The following is a 17323-nucleotide window of genomic DNA, read 5'->3' as shown; positions in this document are numbered from 1 at the left end:
CTGTGCCACCGTGGCCAAATCCTTAACCCACTGTGGCACAGTAGGAACTCCTAGACTAATACTTAAATGCATATTGAGATTATTATTTTAGAGTCAATTTAGAGTTGAACTAACATTCTGATCTGGATAACCAGCTACCAGCAAGCCAGGGAGGCTTTTCATCTCTACATATAAATCTCATTATTTTGCTACCTAGATGCGTATGTTTTTTAAAAACTGTTTATAGATGGCTTATCTGGTTCTGTGATATTTAGCTTAAGTTCTCTTTGTTAAACTGTTCTAGTTATATCATTATCCAAAAGGTAAAGAGGCATTGTTGGTGGGAATGTAAATTGGTACAGCCACAATGGAAAACAGTATGGAGGTACCTCAGGAAACTAAATAGAGAACTACCATATGACCCAGCAATCCCACTCTTAGGTATATATCTGGACCAAACTTTCCTCGAAATAGACACATGCACCCGTGTGTTCATTGCAGCACTGTTCACAATAGCCAAGACATGGAAACAACCTAAATGTCAATCAACAGAGGAGAGGATCAAGAAGATGTAGATATATATAGGCAATGGAATACTACTTGGCCATAAAAAAACAACAAAATAATGCCATTTACCGCAACACGGATGGAACCAGAGACTCTCATTCTAAGTGAAATGTCAGAAAGAGAAAGACAAATAGCATGTGATATCACTTATATCTGGAATCTGATATTCAGCACAAATGAACCTTTCCACAGAAAAGAAAATCATGGACTTGGAGGACAGACTTGTGGTTGCCAAGGGGAAGGAGGAGGGAGTGGGATGGACTGGGAATTTGGGGTTAATAGATGGAAACTATTGCCTTTGGAATGGATAAGCAATGAGATCCTGCTTTTTAGCACTGGGAACTGTGTCTAGTCACTTATGATGGAGCATGATGGAGGATAATGTGAGGAAAAGAATGTATGTATGTATGTGTGACTGGGTCACCTTGCTGTACAGTAGAAAATTAACAGAACACTATAAACCAGCTATAATGGAAAAAAAATCATTCAAATGGTAAAGGGGGTAAACATCACTAGTTAGTACTTTTAATACTTCTTTCATCATTCCCTTATGGTACTCTCTATAGGGCTGTGTTTTGCTTAAATTATTTATAATAGTTGAATTTGTTAAGTTTGGGCTAGCTTGTATTGAGTAATCATTTAATAGGAAATCTCCTGGGTATACACAAGGTGTCTTATGGAAGCTACACTCTGATTTGTCCAAACACACTTTCCAGTATGCTCACCTTGTTATGACTTGTCTCCTCTTATGTGTTTAACAGTTGTAAATGGTATATATGAGTTTTAATTATTTGAGGTGGACAGCTTGTGGGTGCTTCGAGGCCTAATTCAATTAAGCTCTTTATTCTTCACTTATTAATAAAGTCCTCCTTTAGTTTTTAATTTCATAAAGATGTTTATGTAAAGTTCAGTGTTCTTAAAATAGAAACTGTAGCTCATTTCTGTCCACTCCATAAGCTACACATTTACCTAACATTTTTATGTTTTATACCTGTGCCTTCTATAATCATTTTTAGGGTTTGCCGAAGATAGTGGTTTTGTGGGCTGTATTAGCAAGAGCTGGTAAGGTTTTTTGAGACTTATGGACTATAGAACAGCCTCCTCTACAGGAATATAAAGCACTGCACAGTGCTTTGAGTTTTAGGCTGTTGCTAGTAGTACTCTGAATAATAATTGTGTCATGATAATTATTTGGGTTTAGGGCTAAGCATAGTGGGATATCTTATTTTCCCCTCGTTTTTTCGGCCACACCTGAGGTGTGTGAAATTTCCCGGGCTGAACCCATGCCACAGCTGTAACCAGAGCCATAGCAGTGACAATGATAGATTCCTAACCTGCTGAGCCGCCAGGAAACCCCTTTAGTGCTTTTCTATGTATGGGAAGATGCAAGAATCTAGGTTTATTAAAATTCTTTCTCAGATATACATCTAACTCTCTAAAGGCCTGTTTTTCCAAAGCACAGAGTGCCTCTTCCTGTGTTTGGTCTTGAATTCCTCTTGGGGTGCACTGTCAGTCTACGATTGCAGCGGCTAATGACTTGATCCTTAAGGAACTGCAGGGTGGGCCACAGTCTTTGTTTTATTGTTCTGTATGGCTCTGTTAGGATAAGTGACAATATAATTTTTTGCACATGTGAATCCCTTTAGTTCAGATTCTCCTCTCCAGAAGCAGAAAGATTGAGGAAGTGATCTTTCACTGGTTCTTTTATCTTTATTCTTTCATCCTCAGTTCCCTCAAATGTTCCCCTCAGACAGATACACACACACTCACACACACATGCAGGAAAGGTGCGGTTTATCCAGGTAACAAAGATGCCAAGTCACTGTGCCTTCAAGGAGGTAACAGTAAACGTAGGCAGACCGTCCAGCCCACCTAGTTACTACCCAGTGTGGCTCCTGGCATTGCCTGCAGTTTAGCCAGCAGGAAAGGTAAAGGCAGAGGAGGGAGAAGGGACAGGGAACAGAGTATCTGTCCTTGAAGGAAATTTCCTAGAGCTTCCATACAACAGTTCAACTGACATTTCTTTGACCTGAACTTAAAAACATGACCACACTCAGCCACAGTGAAAGCTCACAATGTCATTTTAATTTTTTTATCATGTGTGTTGCCAGCCGGCATGTTTGTCAATCTTGAGATGAGAGGGAAGAATGAAGGCCAGAAGACAACCAGAAAGCTCCTCCCCACCCGCTCTGGGCTGGACCTGTGGAGTTTCATCTCAGGAGTGTTCTTGGATTCCTCTCCTTCTCCACCCACCCTACACTATCTTTTTACCTCTTAATCTACTCAAAATGTCTTAATTCTTACATATCCAAACACACTTCTGCTCAAAGGAAAGAGGGGGAGCAGTTACTGGAGGACAAGCTGACATTCATTATTTAAGCTGCCAAATCCTGTGGACTTAAATTAGGAGGATCTGAGCCATATTCTCTCTGCCTGTGTGTTTGCTGCCTAATTGAGACCACAGTCAGTTTTAATTGAACTTAGACTCTCCTATTTGATCCTACAAGTTGGGATAGGGTTTATCATTTGCTAGTAAGTAGATTTGAAATTTCCTCCCCAAAGAAGCTAAACAGTTAATGATAGTTACAACATTAACTCACTCAAACAAAGTTTGGAACATTTAATATTCTTGGAGTTCCCATCGTGACTCAGCAGAAACTAATCTGACTAGGATCCATGAGGATGCAGGTTTGATTCTGACCTCTCTCAGTGGGTTAAGTATCTGGTGTTGCTGTGAGCTGCGGTGTAGATCACGGATACTGCTCGGATCTGACATTGCTGTGAGCTGTAGTGTAGGTCGCAGACATGGCTCGGCTCTGGCATTGCTGTGGCTGTGGTGTAGGCCAGAAGCTACAGCTCTGATTCAACCCCTAGCCTGGGAACCTCCATATGCCTCAGGGGCAGCCTTAAAAAGCAAAAAAAAAAAAAAAGCAAGCAAGAAAAATTCTCCAACTTCCACGGGCAGGAAAATTGTTCGGTCATTGAAACACAGTTTTAGTTGGAAACATTGATCTTGTTATCAAGGCAGTTGTGCTCACTCCACAGAGAGCTAGAGGTGTCTGAAATCTCCAGTTTCAAAAGAGCGGTACAAAGCAAGCAGAGCCCACCCACTCTGGTTCATTCCCATTCCATCTGTATTTTATGGATTAGGCCTCTATATGAGATATCGTTTAAAGGAAGATTTTTCTCTGCTTTTAAATATTTGACCTCATTGTTCCCAGCTCAATACCTATTTCTTGTGGATTTGTTTCTTGGGGACATTATAGCCTTGAAGTTCCTGGGCCTTTCAGGAGCTAGTGGAGAAGAGTAAAAAGTGTTAAAACTTCTGCTAACTTGTCATCATGACATATTTTTGTGGAACTTATCTAAGTCTTTTAGAAATATCTCAGTGATGCTTACAAAAGATCCTCAATACGCCTTGATGAATAAGATTATATTAGTAAGTATTTTTGTTTCTCTGGCAGTGTGAAGTTGAAATTATTTCATCTTTATTTTTCATCATTTGAATTTTGGTTTCTAATTCTTAAGTCTTTTTATTCTGTGAATATATTTGTTGCCCCCCCCCACAAACTGAGTATTTGTGTGTAGGTTAATGTACAAAGAGGCAGTGACCACTGAGTGACAAGGCTCAGTGGTTTTGCACATCACAGCTGCACCACAACTTTATTGTTTCCTTCTGTTATCATAATCCTCCCAGCAGCCTGACTTCATCTGTCAGATATTCCATGGGGACAAAAAAAAAAAAGAAAAAAAAGAAAAAGAAAAAAGAAAAAGCATTTGTATTCTTGACGTGGTTACAAAAATCCAATCTTTTCTTTTCGGCATATCAGCTACTTAAGTAAAAACACATCGCTAAAGGAATAGTTAAGGATTCCACTCTAAATGAAATACTCTAAGAATTTATTTCTCTCAGCATCTGTTTCTTCATTTTCCAACTCATATTTCTTCATGGCAACAAAATATCGAATAAAAGTTTCTCCTAGAGCCTGTCTCAGACATTGATCTTCATCTAGTGCCACCAGGGCATCTTCTAGTTTCAAAGGGATCTCAGGAGCAGATTCATGGAGGTCTGTGCTGTCATCTGGCCCAGCCCAAACGCCATCATAGCTTTGAAGTCCATCCAAGCCTGCAGCAACAGTAGCAGCCAGCACCAGGTAAGGATTTGCTGTGGCTGAACCCAGTTTATTTTCTATCCTGGTGCCTTTCTCACCATGACACTTGATATTAAAAGCACAGCTGTTATCATTGTACCCCCATGTGGTAGGCACACTCTCCTTCAGGTCTTTACTCTCCTTGGAATAGCGCTTCCGGCAGCTGACAGCGGGAGCCATCAGGCAGCTGAGAGCAGCGGAGTGCTTCAGGAGTCCCGCCAACCATTTTTTCCCCGTGATCGTGAGCTCCCCCATTCCAGAACTGCTGCAGAACATGTTTTTCTTCCCATCGACATCCCAAAGGCTATGTGACAAAATTCCCGAATTGCACACTCCAGTCTCGATGAAAAAACTGGCGATGTAATTGTATTTCCTTGCCACTTCTTTCACACCTGTTCTGAGGGTAAATGCATTATCAGCTGAACTGATGCCAAATTCAGGCAGAAAACATATTTCCATCTGGCCAGGCCTGGTAGAGGAGGAAAAGCTTTCAACATTGGCCCCGGTGTGATACAAACCATCCACAAGTTCTTGGATGAAGGGCTGGTCATGATTATTTAGCAGTGCTGACGCAGGTAGAGATATGGTCTTTGAATTGATAATTTCAGGCACACCAAAAATGCAAAAATCATAGATGAAGGCAGAGAGCAGGGAGAAGCCAGAGTCCTGCAGCTGGCTCAGCTGCCTCTTGGCGATGTGCCGTGGGGAGGTCAACAGCGGCTCCCCGGTCACAGTGAATGTGTCACAGATCACCCTCGCAGTCCTCTCAGCCCAGGGCAAAACTCTGAAGGTCGAAAGCTCTGGCATCAGGACTATGTCACTATTAAAACACGTTGCTCTTATGTGATCCACTTCATTGTCCTTAGGATTTGGTATCAACTCAAGATAACCTCGGGGCATATAAACCCCATGGATCACTTTTTCCTAAAGAAGTCAAAGAGTAGAGCAATTAGGTTTTGAAACTTGAAAATAAACAAAAAGGTGGGAGGGGGGTAGGAGTGGAAGAGCCTTCCTAATGAGAAAAAAATGTTAAATATCTGTTGGTTGACACTGGTTTAATATCAGATAAATTTTAAATACTTTAAAACTCCCAAAGGTAATTTATAAACAAGTCAATAATTAGCCTTAGAGGCTTGATTTCATTTTATTTTTAACCACTCCTGGGGCATGTTGAAGTTCTCCAGCCTGGGATCAGACCCACACCACAGCAGCTACCCGAACTACTGTAGGGACAATGCCTGATCCTTAATCCACAAAAGAACTTTGTAACCTTGGAGGCTTTATATGCTCATGGACCTGAAAATAACCATCATAAAGGGTATAATGATAAAATGTCATAATAGCAGCTGAGAAAGGTAAAGGCTTACACAATTACGTGAAATGATGATAACCCAAAGTATTTTTGAAAGAGCTTTCTATCATACGACATAGTTACTAATACTTCAGATAAGGCTTTATCTTGGTGTTTTCTATTGTAATCCCCACAGTTAGCTGACTGCCTAAAGTCTACAGTAAAGCTCCTCAGTCCTTCTCAGAGAGCTGACTGTGGTCACACAGGACCAAGGAGTTGGGCTGCTGAGCACTGCACTTCTTCCTACTAAAGAACAAATGAACCCACAGTGTCACAGAGTCCAGAAACCATGCCTGTGATGTGGACCTATATAGAGTTTCCAAAATGTTGTGGCCTTCAATTCAGCATGACCCAGGTGTCACCAAATCTACTGCTAGTCTGGCTCTGTTATTAATTACTAGTGTGAAATTAGGTAGGTTACAGAGCTATGAGCCTCTGCTTCCATGACTGTGAAACCAAAGTGTTAGACTGGATGATTGCTAAGTGTTAACCTTTTGGGTTCAATGGATTTGGTTTTTATTTAACTTTTGTTATGTGCCAGACAACAAGAAAGTAATGAAATTATAAAGTTGAACAGACACATAAAAGAATTTCTAGAGGGAGTTACTGTTGTGGCTCAGGGGTTAAAGGACATTCTCTCTGTGATGATGCAGGTTTGATCCCTGGCCTCACTCAGTGGGTTAAGGATCCAGCATTGCCACAAGCTGTGGTGTAGGTCGCAGATACGGCTCAGATCTGGTGTTGCAGTGTCTGTGGCATAGGCCTGCAGCTGCAGCTCTCATTCGACCCCTGGCCCAGGAACTTGACACATGACCACACATGTGCAGGTGTGGTCATAAAAAGAAAAAAAAAAATTCTAGAAATTGTGTAATAGGAATATCAATAAGACTTCATGTGTTGAAGTTTACATTAATGGGTAGAGAAAAAGCTGACTGCAAAGTTTGGTTCCCATGATGTCAGTGAACATCATGAGTAACATAATAAAAAATACTAACATTTTGCAAGTCTAATGGTTTTTCACACTACTTCCAAATACAAAAGAGCATGGCTACCAGAAAGGGGCTAGTGCTGACAGAGGCAGTATGCTGGTTCACTCTTGCATTTGATGGTGAGACACTTCCTCCTTCATTTTCAACCATTTCCACCCATTTTCAAATGTCATTTGACCTCAATGATTGAAATTTGCTTTTGCCAGTAATAAAAGTTGAGTAAGTCAAGGACTATTCATTCAGTGCCTGCTTAATTTTCAACTTACTCAAGGACCTGTATATATAAACTTTGTGTGTGTGTGTTTGTAGGCAGATCTAAAGAAGTTTTTTTGCTCTTTTTGTCTTTTCTAGGGCTGCACCTTGGCATATGGAGGTTCCCAGGCTAGGGGTCTAATCAGAACTATAGCTGCAAGCCTACGCCACAGCCACAGCAATGAGGGATCTGAGCTGCGTCTTTGACCTACACCACAGCTCATGGCAACACGGGATCCTTAACCCAATGAGCGAGGCCAGGAATCGAACCTGCAACCTCATGGTTTCTAGTTGGATTTGTTAACCACTGAGCCATGACAGGAACTCCTAAAGAAGTTTTTAAGAAAAAAATTTGAATCTTTTAGAATACTTTAAAAAATTGTTTTGAAGAACTTAGTTGTTCCCGATGTAAAGCAAATGAGAAAAATTACATTTTGATATTAAAGTAATAAGGTATAGCTAAAAATAATCTTAGATGATGCTTTTTATGATATAGTATATAATACTGACTGATGTCCTTTCCTAAAAAAAGATGTTTCAGTAACACAATAAATCAGTTATGCAAATAAGTACATGATATAAAGTGAAAAAAAATCTCAGAATGTCTCAAAACATATCCCCAAATACAATTTCTTAATACCACTGTTTTTTGAGAACCTAATAGTATTCATTAAGTAATCTAACAATAGGTGTTTTCTTTTTGGAATTAAAAGCTGAAAGGGATATGTTCTTTATCTAGCAAATTCTATTTAATCTTTTTTTTTTCTTTCTTTCTTTCTTTTTTCTTTTTATACTTGCTCCTAGGGCTTCTGTTCTAATTTTCTCACATCAAACAAACTATAGGAGTTATCCTAAGAAAGAAGAAATCCTTATCTCTTAAGTTGTCACTGCTGTGGCTTAGGTCACTGCTGTGGTGAGGGTTTGATCCCTGGCCCAGGAACTTTCACATGCTGTGGGTGCAGAAAAAAAAAAAAAAAAACAATGACTATAATCTTCAAAATTGCAGTAAGAGAAAAAAGATAATTCTATGGGTGAAATTGTTCAAGGCAAAAGGACTAAAATTACAGTCTTAATTAGTTTTGTATTTCTACTGAGTAAATGAATTGTTGTTTGGGAGCTGAAAGATTCTTAGGGAAGAATCATGTATTTGAGGAGAGACAAGGGAAGAAACAAAAGAAATTATTGGTTTTCAGCTTGAATTGCTGTATAGATCACAGTAAAATAAGAAACAGTAATAAGGACCATTTGCTTGCTAATGGTCATGAAATTACATTGAGTCATAACTCTACCTGCAAACTGCAAAATTCACTTGGAAGAGTTCCTGCTATAGTATAGTGGGTTAAGAATCCCATTGCAGGAGTTCCCATTGTGGCTCAGTGGGTTAAGGCCCTGACGTTGTCTCTGTGAGGATGCAGATTCTATCCCTGGCCTCAATCAGTGGGTTAAGGATCTGGCATTGCCACAAGCTATGATGTAGCTCGAGGATGTGGCTTAGATCTGGTGTTGCTCTGGCTGTGGCATAGGCTGTAGCTGCAACTCTTATTCAACTCCTGGCCTGGGAACTTCCATGTCATAGGTGTGGCCATTAAAAAAAAAAGCGTCACTGCAGAGTTTTGGATTTGATGCCCTTCCTAGCACAGTGGCTTAAAGGATCTGGTGTTGCTGCAGCTCTGGCTTGGATTCAGTCCCTGGACCTGAAACCTCCGTATAACACTGGTGCGGCCATTAAAACAAAACCAAAACAAAGAAAACTCACTTGAAAAAAGTGTGCAGGGATACTTTTAGACCTGGACACACCATGGAGGTCTGTAGCTTCAAATCGTACAAACTGAAGGTGATTTTTGGCCATCTCTTGTTTAATATGCTTCATTCTAGAAGAAAGCTGGGGTGCAGTAGGAATTTGCATGCTGTCCCTGGTGTTATCTGTAAAATAAAAAATGCTCTAAATTATTACATCATAATGAACTGAGAAGCAAAATGAGGCTAGAAAATAGAATTAGTCATTATGATCATTAACAAAAGCATTATATTTTCACATCATTGGTTTAGAGTTGATCTTACCTTCCTTACTCTGCCTTCACCTTGAGTCCCAAGAACACTGTTTCTAAACAGCCTAAGAGATTATCACTTGCGGCTAGGTGAAAGTCAACATTATTTACCTAAGTATATAGCATTATCATATGTCAGTACTTGCTGAAAATGTCTTTGCTTATGGAAATTAGGCAATATGTGCATAACTGGGCAGCTTTTGGTGCCATATAATACAGTATAGACTATCATTGAAAAGACTTTGAACTTCTTGAACTAACTAGTGTTACCAAAATCAAAGTTTCTGATGATTACGGGTAACATTACTTGTTTATTTTTGTTTATTTTCTGTAGCTTTGCCTTTTTTGTTTGACAAAAGGGTTTTATATCTTTATAATGGAATCTTAATCTAAGACAGCTACATCTTTTTCAAATTTAAAGTTTGTATAAATGAGCAAAAAAAAAGTGTTTTTCAAGAAGGAGAGAAGTGGGGTCCAGCATTGTCACTACAGTGGTTTAGGTCCCTGCTGTGGCGCAGGTTTGATCCCTGGCCTGGGAATTTCCACATGCTGCAGACATAGCCAAAAATAAATAAATAAACAAAAAATAAAAAAGAATGAGTGCATTAGGAGATGAAAATTTAGACTGAATACTCAATTTTAAAAGCTAGAAAATTAAAAAAAAATATTCTTTTTAAGACTTAAGATAGTTTACAAATTCTAAAGTTTTAGAGTTAGAAGAGACTTTGTGATAAATCATCTAATTCACTTAACTCATGAACTTGAGTCCCCGAATCACACGCTCATGGACTTGTTATGGTAATTAAACAAGTTATTTAACAGTTCTTGGCATACAGTAACCACCGTTATCAATACTCTTAGACATGTAACCCTAGTAATGGTACCATGGTCATGTCTGAATCTGTATCCCCATCAATCTGTCACATCACTGATGTTGAGCAGCTATCATTTTTTTTGCCTGCTCCCTGGCATATGGAGTTCCTGAGCCAGGAATCAGATCCAAACTGCAGTTGCGACGTACGCCACAGCTGCAGCAATGCTGGATCCTTAACCCACTGTGCCAGCCAGGGATTGAACCTGCATCTCAGGGCTCCAGAGATGCCTCAGATCCCTTTGCACCACAGCGGGAACTCAGGAGTATAAAGTGATGCCTGAGTATCCTTTTTCAAGATACAAGTAGGCTTTTAAAACATAAAGATGGACAGTTTAAAAACATAAATTAAGTAGATTTTAAGTACATGAAGCATGTAAAAGAACAATCTACTGGTTCTACCTATGCAAATATATTTAGGGATGCTATTTTGTCACTGAAAAATTCAGCTGCTCTGAGGTTTCAGAGGCTCTACAGCTAGCTTCCATTTAACACAAACAAGCTGTAGCAACTACAGTGTTTCAGCTAAATTAGCTATTGCTGTGTTCCAACCTATTCTGAAGTGTTGGGTGTTCTTCCCAAGATGAACAATTCTCCTTAAAGAAAATAAAATTTATAGGCATTTTAAAATGTGGGAATTTCAGATGATTAATATTCTAAACATAAAAAGCAATTATACATGTATTAACTATTTTATATTAAATATATTGACAACATAAATAATCGTTAATTCTTATAATAATATAATAATAATAATATATTAACAATGTATTAATATGTTAACAATGTAAAAAATCAGAAGACATCTTCTATTAAAGAAATAAAGTCATTTTACTGGTAACACCAGTAATGATATTAGTTCTTTGCCTTATCTATATCATCTAAAGGTCTATAAAAATGTGTTATTTTGAAATAAGAAAAATGTTTATCCACTCAATACAGATTTTTTTTTTTTTTTTGCCTATGACACACTATTTATACTGGGCATATAACTAGAAAGCAGCCAGAAAAAGTCTGGGTACCCTTAGAGAGCTTTATATTATTGGTGAAACTATAGACAATAAACATGCCACCAAATGCAAGGTGGGATAATTTATGGTTGTGAAAGTGCTGGAAAAAATCAGCTGAAGTATTAATTCTATGAGATTTAATCACAATGTGGACAGATTCAACCACTGACTTACTCTAAGATCCCCGAGCTGCACTATGGCTGGACAGCGAATGTATACATTAGCTTGGTAAGGCGGCCATAGCAGATACTGCAGACCAGGAGGCTTAAACAGAAATTTATTTTCTTACAGTTCTGGAAGGTAGAAGTCCCAGATCAAAGTGTCAGCAGGATTGGTTGGTTTCTTCTGAAGGGCTCCCTCCTTGGCTTGTGGATGGCCATCTTCTTCACATGGTCTTCCCTCTGTGTGTGTTTCCTAATCTTCTCTTCTTATAGGGACACCAGCCATATTGGATTAGAGCCCACCCTATAGAACTCATTCAACATTAATTACCTCTTTTAAAGCTCCTTCTCCAAAGACAGACATATTGTGAGGTACTAGTGGTTAGGACTTCAATATATGAATTTTGGGGAAACACAGTTCAGCCCATAATAATGTAACAACCAGTTTCCACTTTCTTCAGAGTCCTTATCACCACCTACCATATTGTATAATGCAAGTGTACTGTCTGTCTTTCTCCCCTTGCATGTCAGCTCCAAGAGAGTTTTCTTACTTACTTACTTGCTGCTCTGTCCCCAGTATGTGTAGCAGTACAGTAGGCATATCAAAGGCACTCACTGACTATTCCTTTACTAATTTAATGATTACTGTGATTTAATTAAGTGACTGATTAATCTATTCTGTGTGATTTGACCTTGCCTAATTTAAAAGTAAAACTTGGCATCACATATTTTGATATATATCCTAAGTATCAATTTTTCGTTTAAAAGTTTAATTTTTTCACCAAATATGAGAACACTGTCCAATCAAATTTCATTTTCAAGGCATCAACTATTCTCAACAGTCTGAATTTCTTTTCTTCAAATAAATTGCCCTTGTTAGACACAATTAAACCCTATGGTCAGTGCCTCCCAGATGTGTATGATGACAATCAGACAGATAAATTAAACAATGAAATTATTTCAATGTGCTTTTGTAAAGGAAGTTTATCAAAGTAAATCAATATGCTTTTATAGAGGAAGTTCTGCTGTGAGTGTTTATGGGAAAAAATTAGAAAACACTAAAAGCCAAGTAAACCTCTAAGCTCTAGAGCAGCCCAGAAGGCTTTGGGGAAATGTCCGTGTTCAGTGACAATGAGGACATAGAGAACAGGCCAAGGTCACCGATAAAAGGTGTTAGTGTTGGTGCTTTCGGAAAATCCGTTTTGGAGTTCCAGCTGTGGTGCAGTGGGTTAAGAATCCGACTCTAGTGGCTCAGGTTGCTGTGGAGGCACAGGTTCGATCCCTGGCCTGGCACAGTGGGTTAAAGGATCCCATCCATGTTGCTGCAGCTGTGGCGTAGGTTGCAGCTGTGGTGTAGTTTGCAACTGTGGCTCAGATGCAATCCCTGGCCCAGGAATGTCATATGCTGTGGGTGTGGCCATTATATATTTTTAAAAAATCTCATTTCAAGAAAGGAAAAGTACTTTTGAGAGTATAGCTTAGGAAAGGAATGCCCTTCTCCTCTCCTTCCTCTGCTTGGCTACTCTGAGCACCACCCTGTTAGCAGAGATGTGTCCTCATCCTCTGGCTACACCACATTAGCCCTATAGTGTTGGAAAGCCTGGGTGCAGGACAAAATCAATAAAAAGTGAGGGTGGAGGAGCTCTTCCTTGAAAAAATATATTTAAAAAAAATTCAAAGTAGTTATTACAGAGAAGAAAGTACCATGTTAAAATTCCTTACACCTGTTTTGGGGGTTGATCTTTATATTTATTTTAAAACCATCTATTGGTGGTTTGTTTGGAGTTGTAAACAGGTGCTTAGAGCCTGTAAAAAATTTCTCTTGTGGCTCACCAGGTTAAGGATCCAGCATTGTCACTGCTGTGGCTCTGGTTACATCTGTGGCTCAGGTTCGATTTCTGGCCTGGGAAATTCTGCATGCCATGGGAACAACCAAAAAAAAAAGAGAGAGAGAAAGAAAAAAAAAGAAAAAGAAAGAAAGGGGATTCTGAATTAACTAAGTAGAGTCTATCAAAATTGTACCCACACTCCTTGTCATAGTTGATTGGTGCAAAGAGAGTTCATGACACAATTCTTTCCTCAGCTCTTTTTGATTTGAGACTTAAAAATGGTAAATTCTATTTCTCTTAAAAATGATGGCTGAAGCTGTATAAAACTAAGGGCATAAACTATTTGGGGAAGAGCCAATGTGACCAGCAGATGTTTTCTCAGTCTTTCCAGTGTTAGGAAACTTTTTAAAATTAGTTGACACTTAAATACCAGAAAATTTCATGTAAAAATCTTGAGTTTAAACTTCTCTTGAAAAAACTAGATTTGGCAACACTGGGTGACTTTCTCCACAGTAACCATTGGCTGGAGTTCTGAGGTGGCTTTCAGAGGTGTATGCATCCTCTAACTCATGGGTTGGCAGATGTTTTCTGTAAATGGCCAGATGGTAGATATTTGCATCTTTGCAGGCTGTATGGTCTCTGTTGCAACTGCTCAACACTGCCATTATAGCACAAAAGTATCTATAGAAAATACATATAATTTATTTATTAAAACTGGTCAGTAAGCTCAGCCTGGCCCCTGGCCATAATTAATCATCCATAGTTTCCTTCCAGCCAGCACTAGCCCACCTCCCTCATGGGCATTATCTGCCTGGCCCGTGTGGCATTTGTATTGACGGTCCCTGATGCTTGGAGGCTGTTGGTGCTTATATTCTTCACTTCATAGAGAAATGTATGAAGCTAAAGCACAGAGAATTGCAGAGATGAGAGATTCTATGAATTTCCTCCAAGGATGTTCACACCCTGAGCTTTGGAACCTAAAAAATATGTTAAACTACAGTGCAGAAGGAACTTTGCGGATGTGATTAAGGTTATGGATCTTAAAACAAAGATATTGTATTGAATTGCTCAGGTGAGCCCTTAAAAGCAGAGAACTTTATCCAGCTATAGGCAGAAAAGTTCTTTGGAAGAAAAGGAATTTATAGAGATTCCAAATATGAGAACCATTTGAAGCACTGCTGGCTTGGAGATATATAAACAGAGGCTTCCAGGGCCTAAGGGCCATCCCGGTTGGCAGCTAGCAAGGAAACAGGAACCTCAGTCCTACAACTGCAAGGGACTGGATTTTTTTCAAAGATGTGAATGATTTTGGAAGTGTTTTGTTTCCTAGAGTCTCTGGCTAAGAACTGAGATGGCCAACACCTTGATTTTGGCCTTGCCATACCTGAGGCAGAGAAATCAGATGAGCCAACCGAGATATCTGACATACAGATCTGTGACATAATAAATTGTGTTATTTAAAATGCTAAATTTGTTATAATGGCTACATAAAACTAATTTACATGGAGTCCTCATGGTGTTCATCCTCAGGTTCTACTTCCTCCTAAGGCCCTGTGTGTGTGGTAAAGAATTTATCCTTGCCCAGAGAAAGCTCTGGCCTTTACCCTTGGCCTTGGGAGGTAATCTCTCAGCGCTTGCAATGTCCACAACAGAGTGTCTTTGTTTTCTTTGGGCTCTGGCCACACTAGAAAGTCTGGTGATGTCATTTATTATTGGGTCATGAGGTATAACTTTACCCCAGTAGGGCTGTGTGGCCAGTTGACTGTGGAGCTTCATTAAAGACTCTGCACACCAAGACTCAGGTGACCTTCCTGCTTGGCAGTACTCCGTTTATATTGCCACATGTCATTGCCAAGAGAATAGTGCTGTCTATGACGCTACTTCACTGAAAGAGGACCATGGTGAGCCCCATGCTTGGAAATTCCTTAGACTCTTCATCATGAATCACTTCCCTTGATGGACTTAAACGTATTTTTTTCATTGTAATAAACTATAAGCCTGAGTATAATAGCTTTCAGTGAGATCTGTGAGTCCTTGTAGCCAATTATCAAAACTAAGGTTAGTCTTAGGAAACTCCCAGTCTTGAAATGGGGATCAGAAGTGAGGGTAGCCTAGTGGACACTGTACCTCTAACTTCACACACTGCTATGAGTCTACCTTCCAAATCTTGTATGCTCAATCTTTTCATCATGGAGTCTCTTGTGAAATAAATAACTTTTTAAACTAGTTTCTATCACTTGGATCCCAGAATTTTTTTTACCCAATACATTCATAGGCTAAAATAGCTATATCACTATTGATACAGAAATTTAGAGTAACAGAATTTCACTCGTAAAAAAGACTTGAGAGATCATCCATTGCAACCCCTCCATTTTCCACATGAGCAGCCTGGTGGGAAAATAAAATTGTAAAGAATTTTGTAAATGATAGGTATATAAATTATTTTAAGTATTCTGACTTCTAAGCTAGCAGTCCTCAACCACCATCACGTTATCACTAATTAAAATACAAATAGAAACTTGGGATTCATGGCTAGACCCATATGTCCCAGAGTCCTTACCAGTATTATAGCTGGAGTTTGGGTGAAATTCACCACCAGGAGTACTGGCTGATGTTTTGAGGGGCAATGGCTTTATCACTATTTTCTGATCTTTGGAGTCCTTGTCATCTTGTGGCAAATGAGATTCAGCAGAGCCAGATGCCATGACTGGTTTGTTTGTATCTCCCAGTTTGTGGCCCACCATTTGATTTCTAATCTTTTCTGTAGAAATAAAGAAAAATGTTAAGGTCTTCTGCCCATTTTTGGATTGGGTTGGTTGTTTTCTGGATAGTGAGTTATATGAACTGTTTCTATATTTTGGATATTAATCCCTTGTTGACCTCATTATTTGCAAGTATATTCTCCCATTCTGTAGATATTCTTCATTTTGTTGATAGTTTTCTTTGCTGTGCAGAAGCTTTTAAGTTTGATTAGGTATCATTTGTTTATTCTTGCTTTTGTTTCTTTTGCCTTGGGAGACTTATCTAAGAAATTATTACTACAGTTTATGTCAAAGGATTTTTTCACCTAGGAATTTTATGGTTTCATGTCTTATATTTAAATTTTTAAACTAATTTGAGTTTAAAATTAGTGAGTTTTCTAATTTCACTTATGTGCATGAGACTATCCAGGTTTCCCAACACCACTTGCTGAAGAGAGACTATCTTTTATCTGTTGTATATTCCTGCCTCTTTTGTGAAAGATTAATTGACTCCAGGTGTGTGGGTTTATTTATGGGCTCTCTATTCTGTTCCATTGATCTCTATGTCTGTTTTTTTGTGCCAACACCATGCTGTTTGATTACTGTAGCTTTGTAATATTGCCTGAAATTTGGGAGGGTCGTACCTCCAGTTTTATTCTTTTTCCTGAGGATTGCTTTGGCAATTCTGGGTCTTTTGTGGTTCCATATAAACTTTAGAATTATTTGTTCCAGTTCTGTGAAAAACATCATGAGTAATTTGATAAGGATTGCATTAAACTGGTTATTTGGGTAGGATGGACATTTTAACAAATTTAAATAGACATTTCTTCAAAGAAGAACAGGCAAATGAAAAGATGCTCAACATTGCTAATTATCAGATAAACGCAAATCAAAACTACAGTGAAGCATCACCTCACACCAGTCAGAATGGACATGATAAAAAAGTCTACAGATAATAAATGCTGGAGAGGGTGTGAAGAAAAGGGAACTCTCCTACACTGTTGGTGGAAGTATAAACTGGTATAGCTGCTATGGAAAACAGTGTGGAGTTTCCTTAAAAAACTAAAAATAGAACTACCATATGACAGCAATCCCACTCCTAGGCATATATCTGGAATAGATGAAAACTTAATTTGAAAATGTAGATATACCTCAATGTTCATAGCAGCACTATCTCATATATATATATGTATATATATAATATTACATATATAACATATATATTATACACACAGTGGAATATTACTTAGCTACAAAAAATAAAATATTGCTGTTTGCAACAACATGGATGGACCTAGAGATTGTCATGCTGAGTTAAGTCAGGGAAAGATAAGCATTATGTAATATCACCTCATGTGGAATCTAAAACATTAA

At 38.7% G+C, this 17323-nt stretch overlaps 1 protein-coding gene across 1 annotated transcript in view; it reads right to left on the bottom strand.

The window, feature by feature from the left end:
* The window catches only part of LGSN (lengsin, lens protein with glutamine synthetase domain), a 28422-nt gene continuing 14761 nt past the window's right edge, over nucleotides 3663–17323 (bottom strand). Inside the window, exons 4-6 of the mRNA XM_021084655.1 lie at nucleotides 15769–15969; nucleotides 9046–9212; nucleotides 3663–5621 (exon numbers count right to left, since the gene is read on the bottom strand). Coding sequence (XP_020940314.1) covers nucleotides 4425–5621; nucleotides 9046–9212; nucleotides 15769–15969 — 1565 coding nt within the window. The 3' untranslated portion in view covers nucleotides 3663–4424. The remainder of the gene's footprint in view (nucleotides 5622–9045; nucleotides 9213–15768; nucleotides 15970–17323) is intronic.

Source organism: Sus scrofa, chromosome 1 (genome assembly GCF_000003025.6).
Source record: "Sus scrofa isolate TJ Tabasco breed Duroc chromosome 1, Sscrofa11.1, whole genome shotgun sequence".
In the NCBI taxonomy this organism is placed as follows: domain Eukaryota; kingdom Metazoa; phylum Chordata; class Mammalia; order Artiodactyla; family Suidae; genus Sus; species Sus scrofa.
Note: the sequence above shows the minus strand (reverse complement) of the source record. Positions and strands in the feature narration are given on the sequence as shown.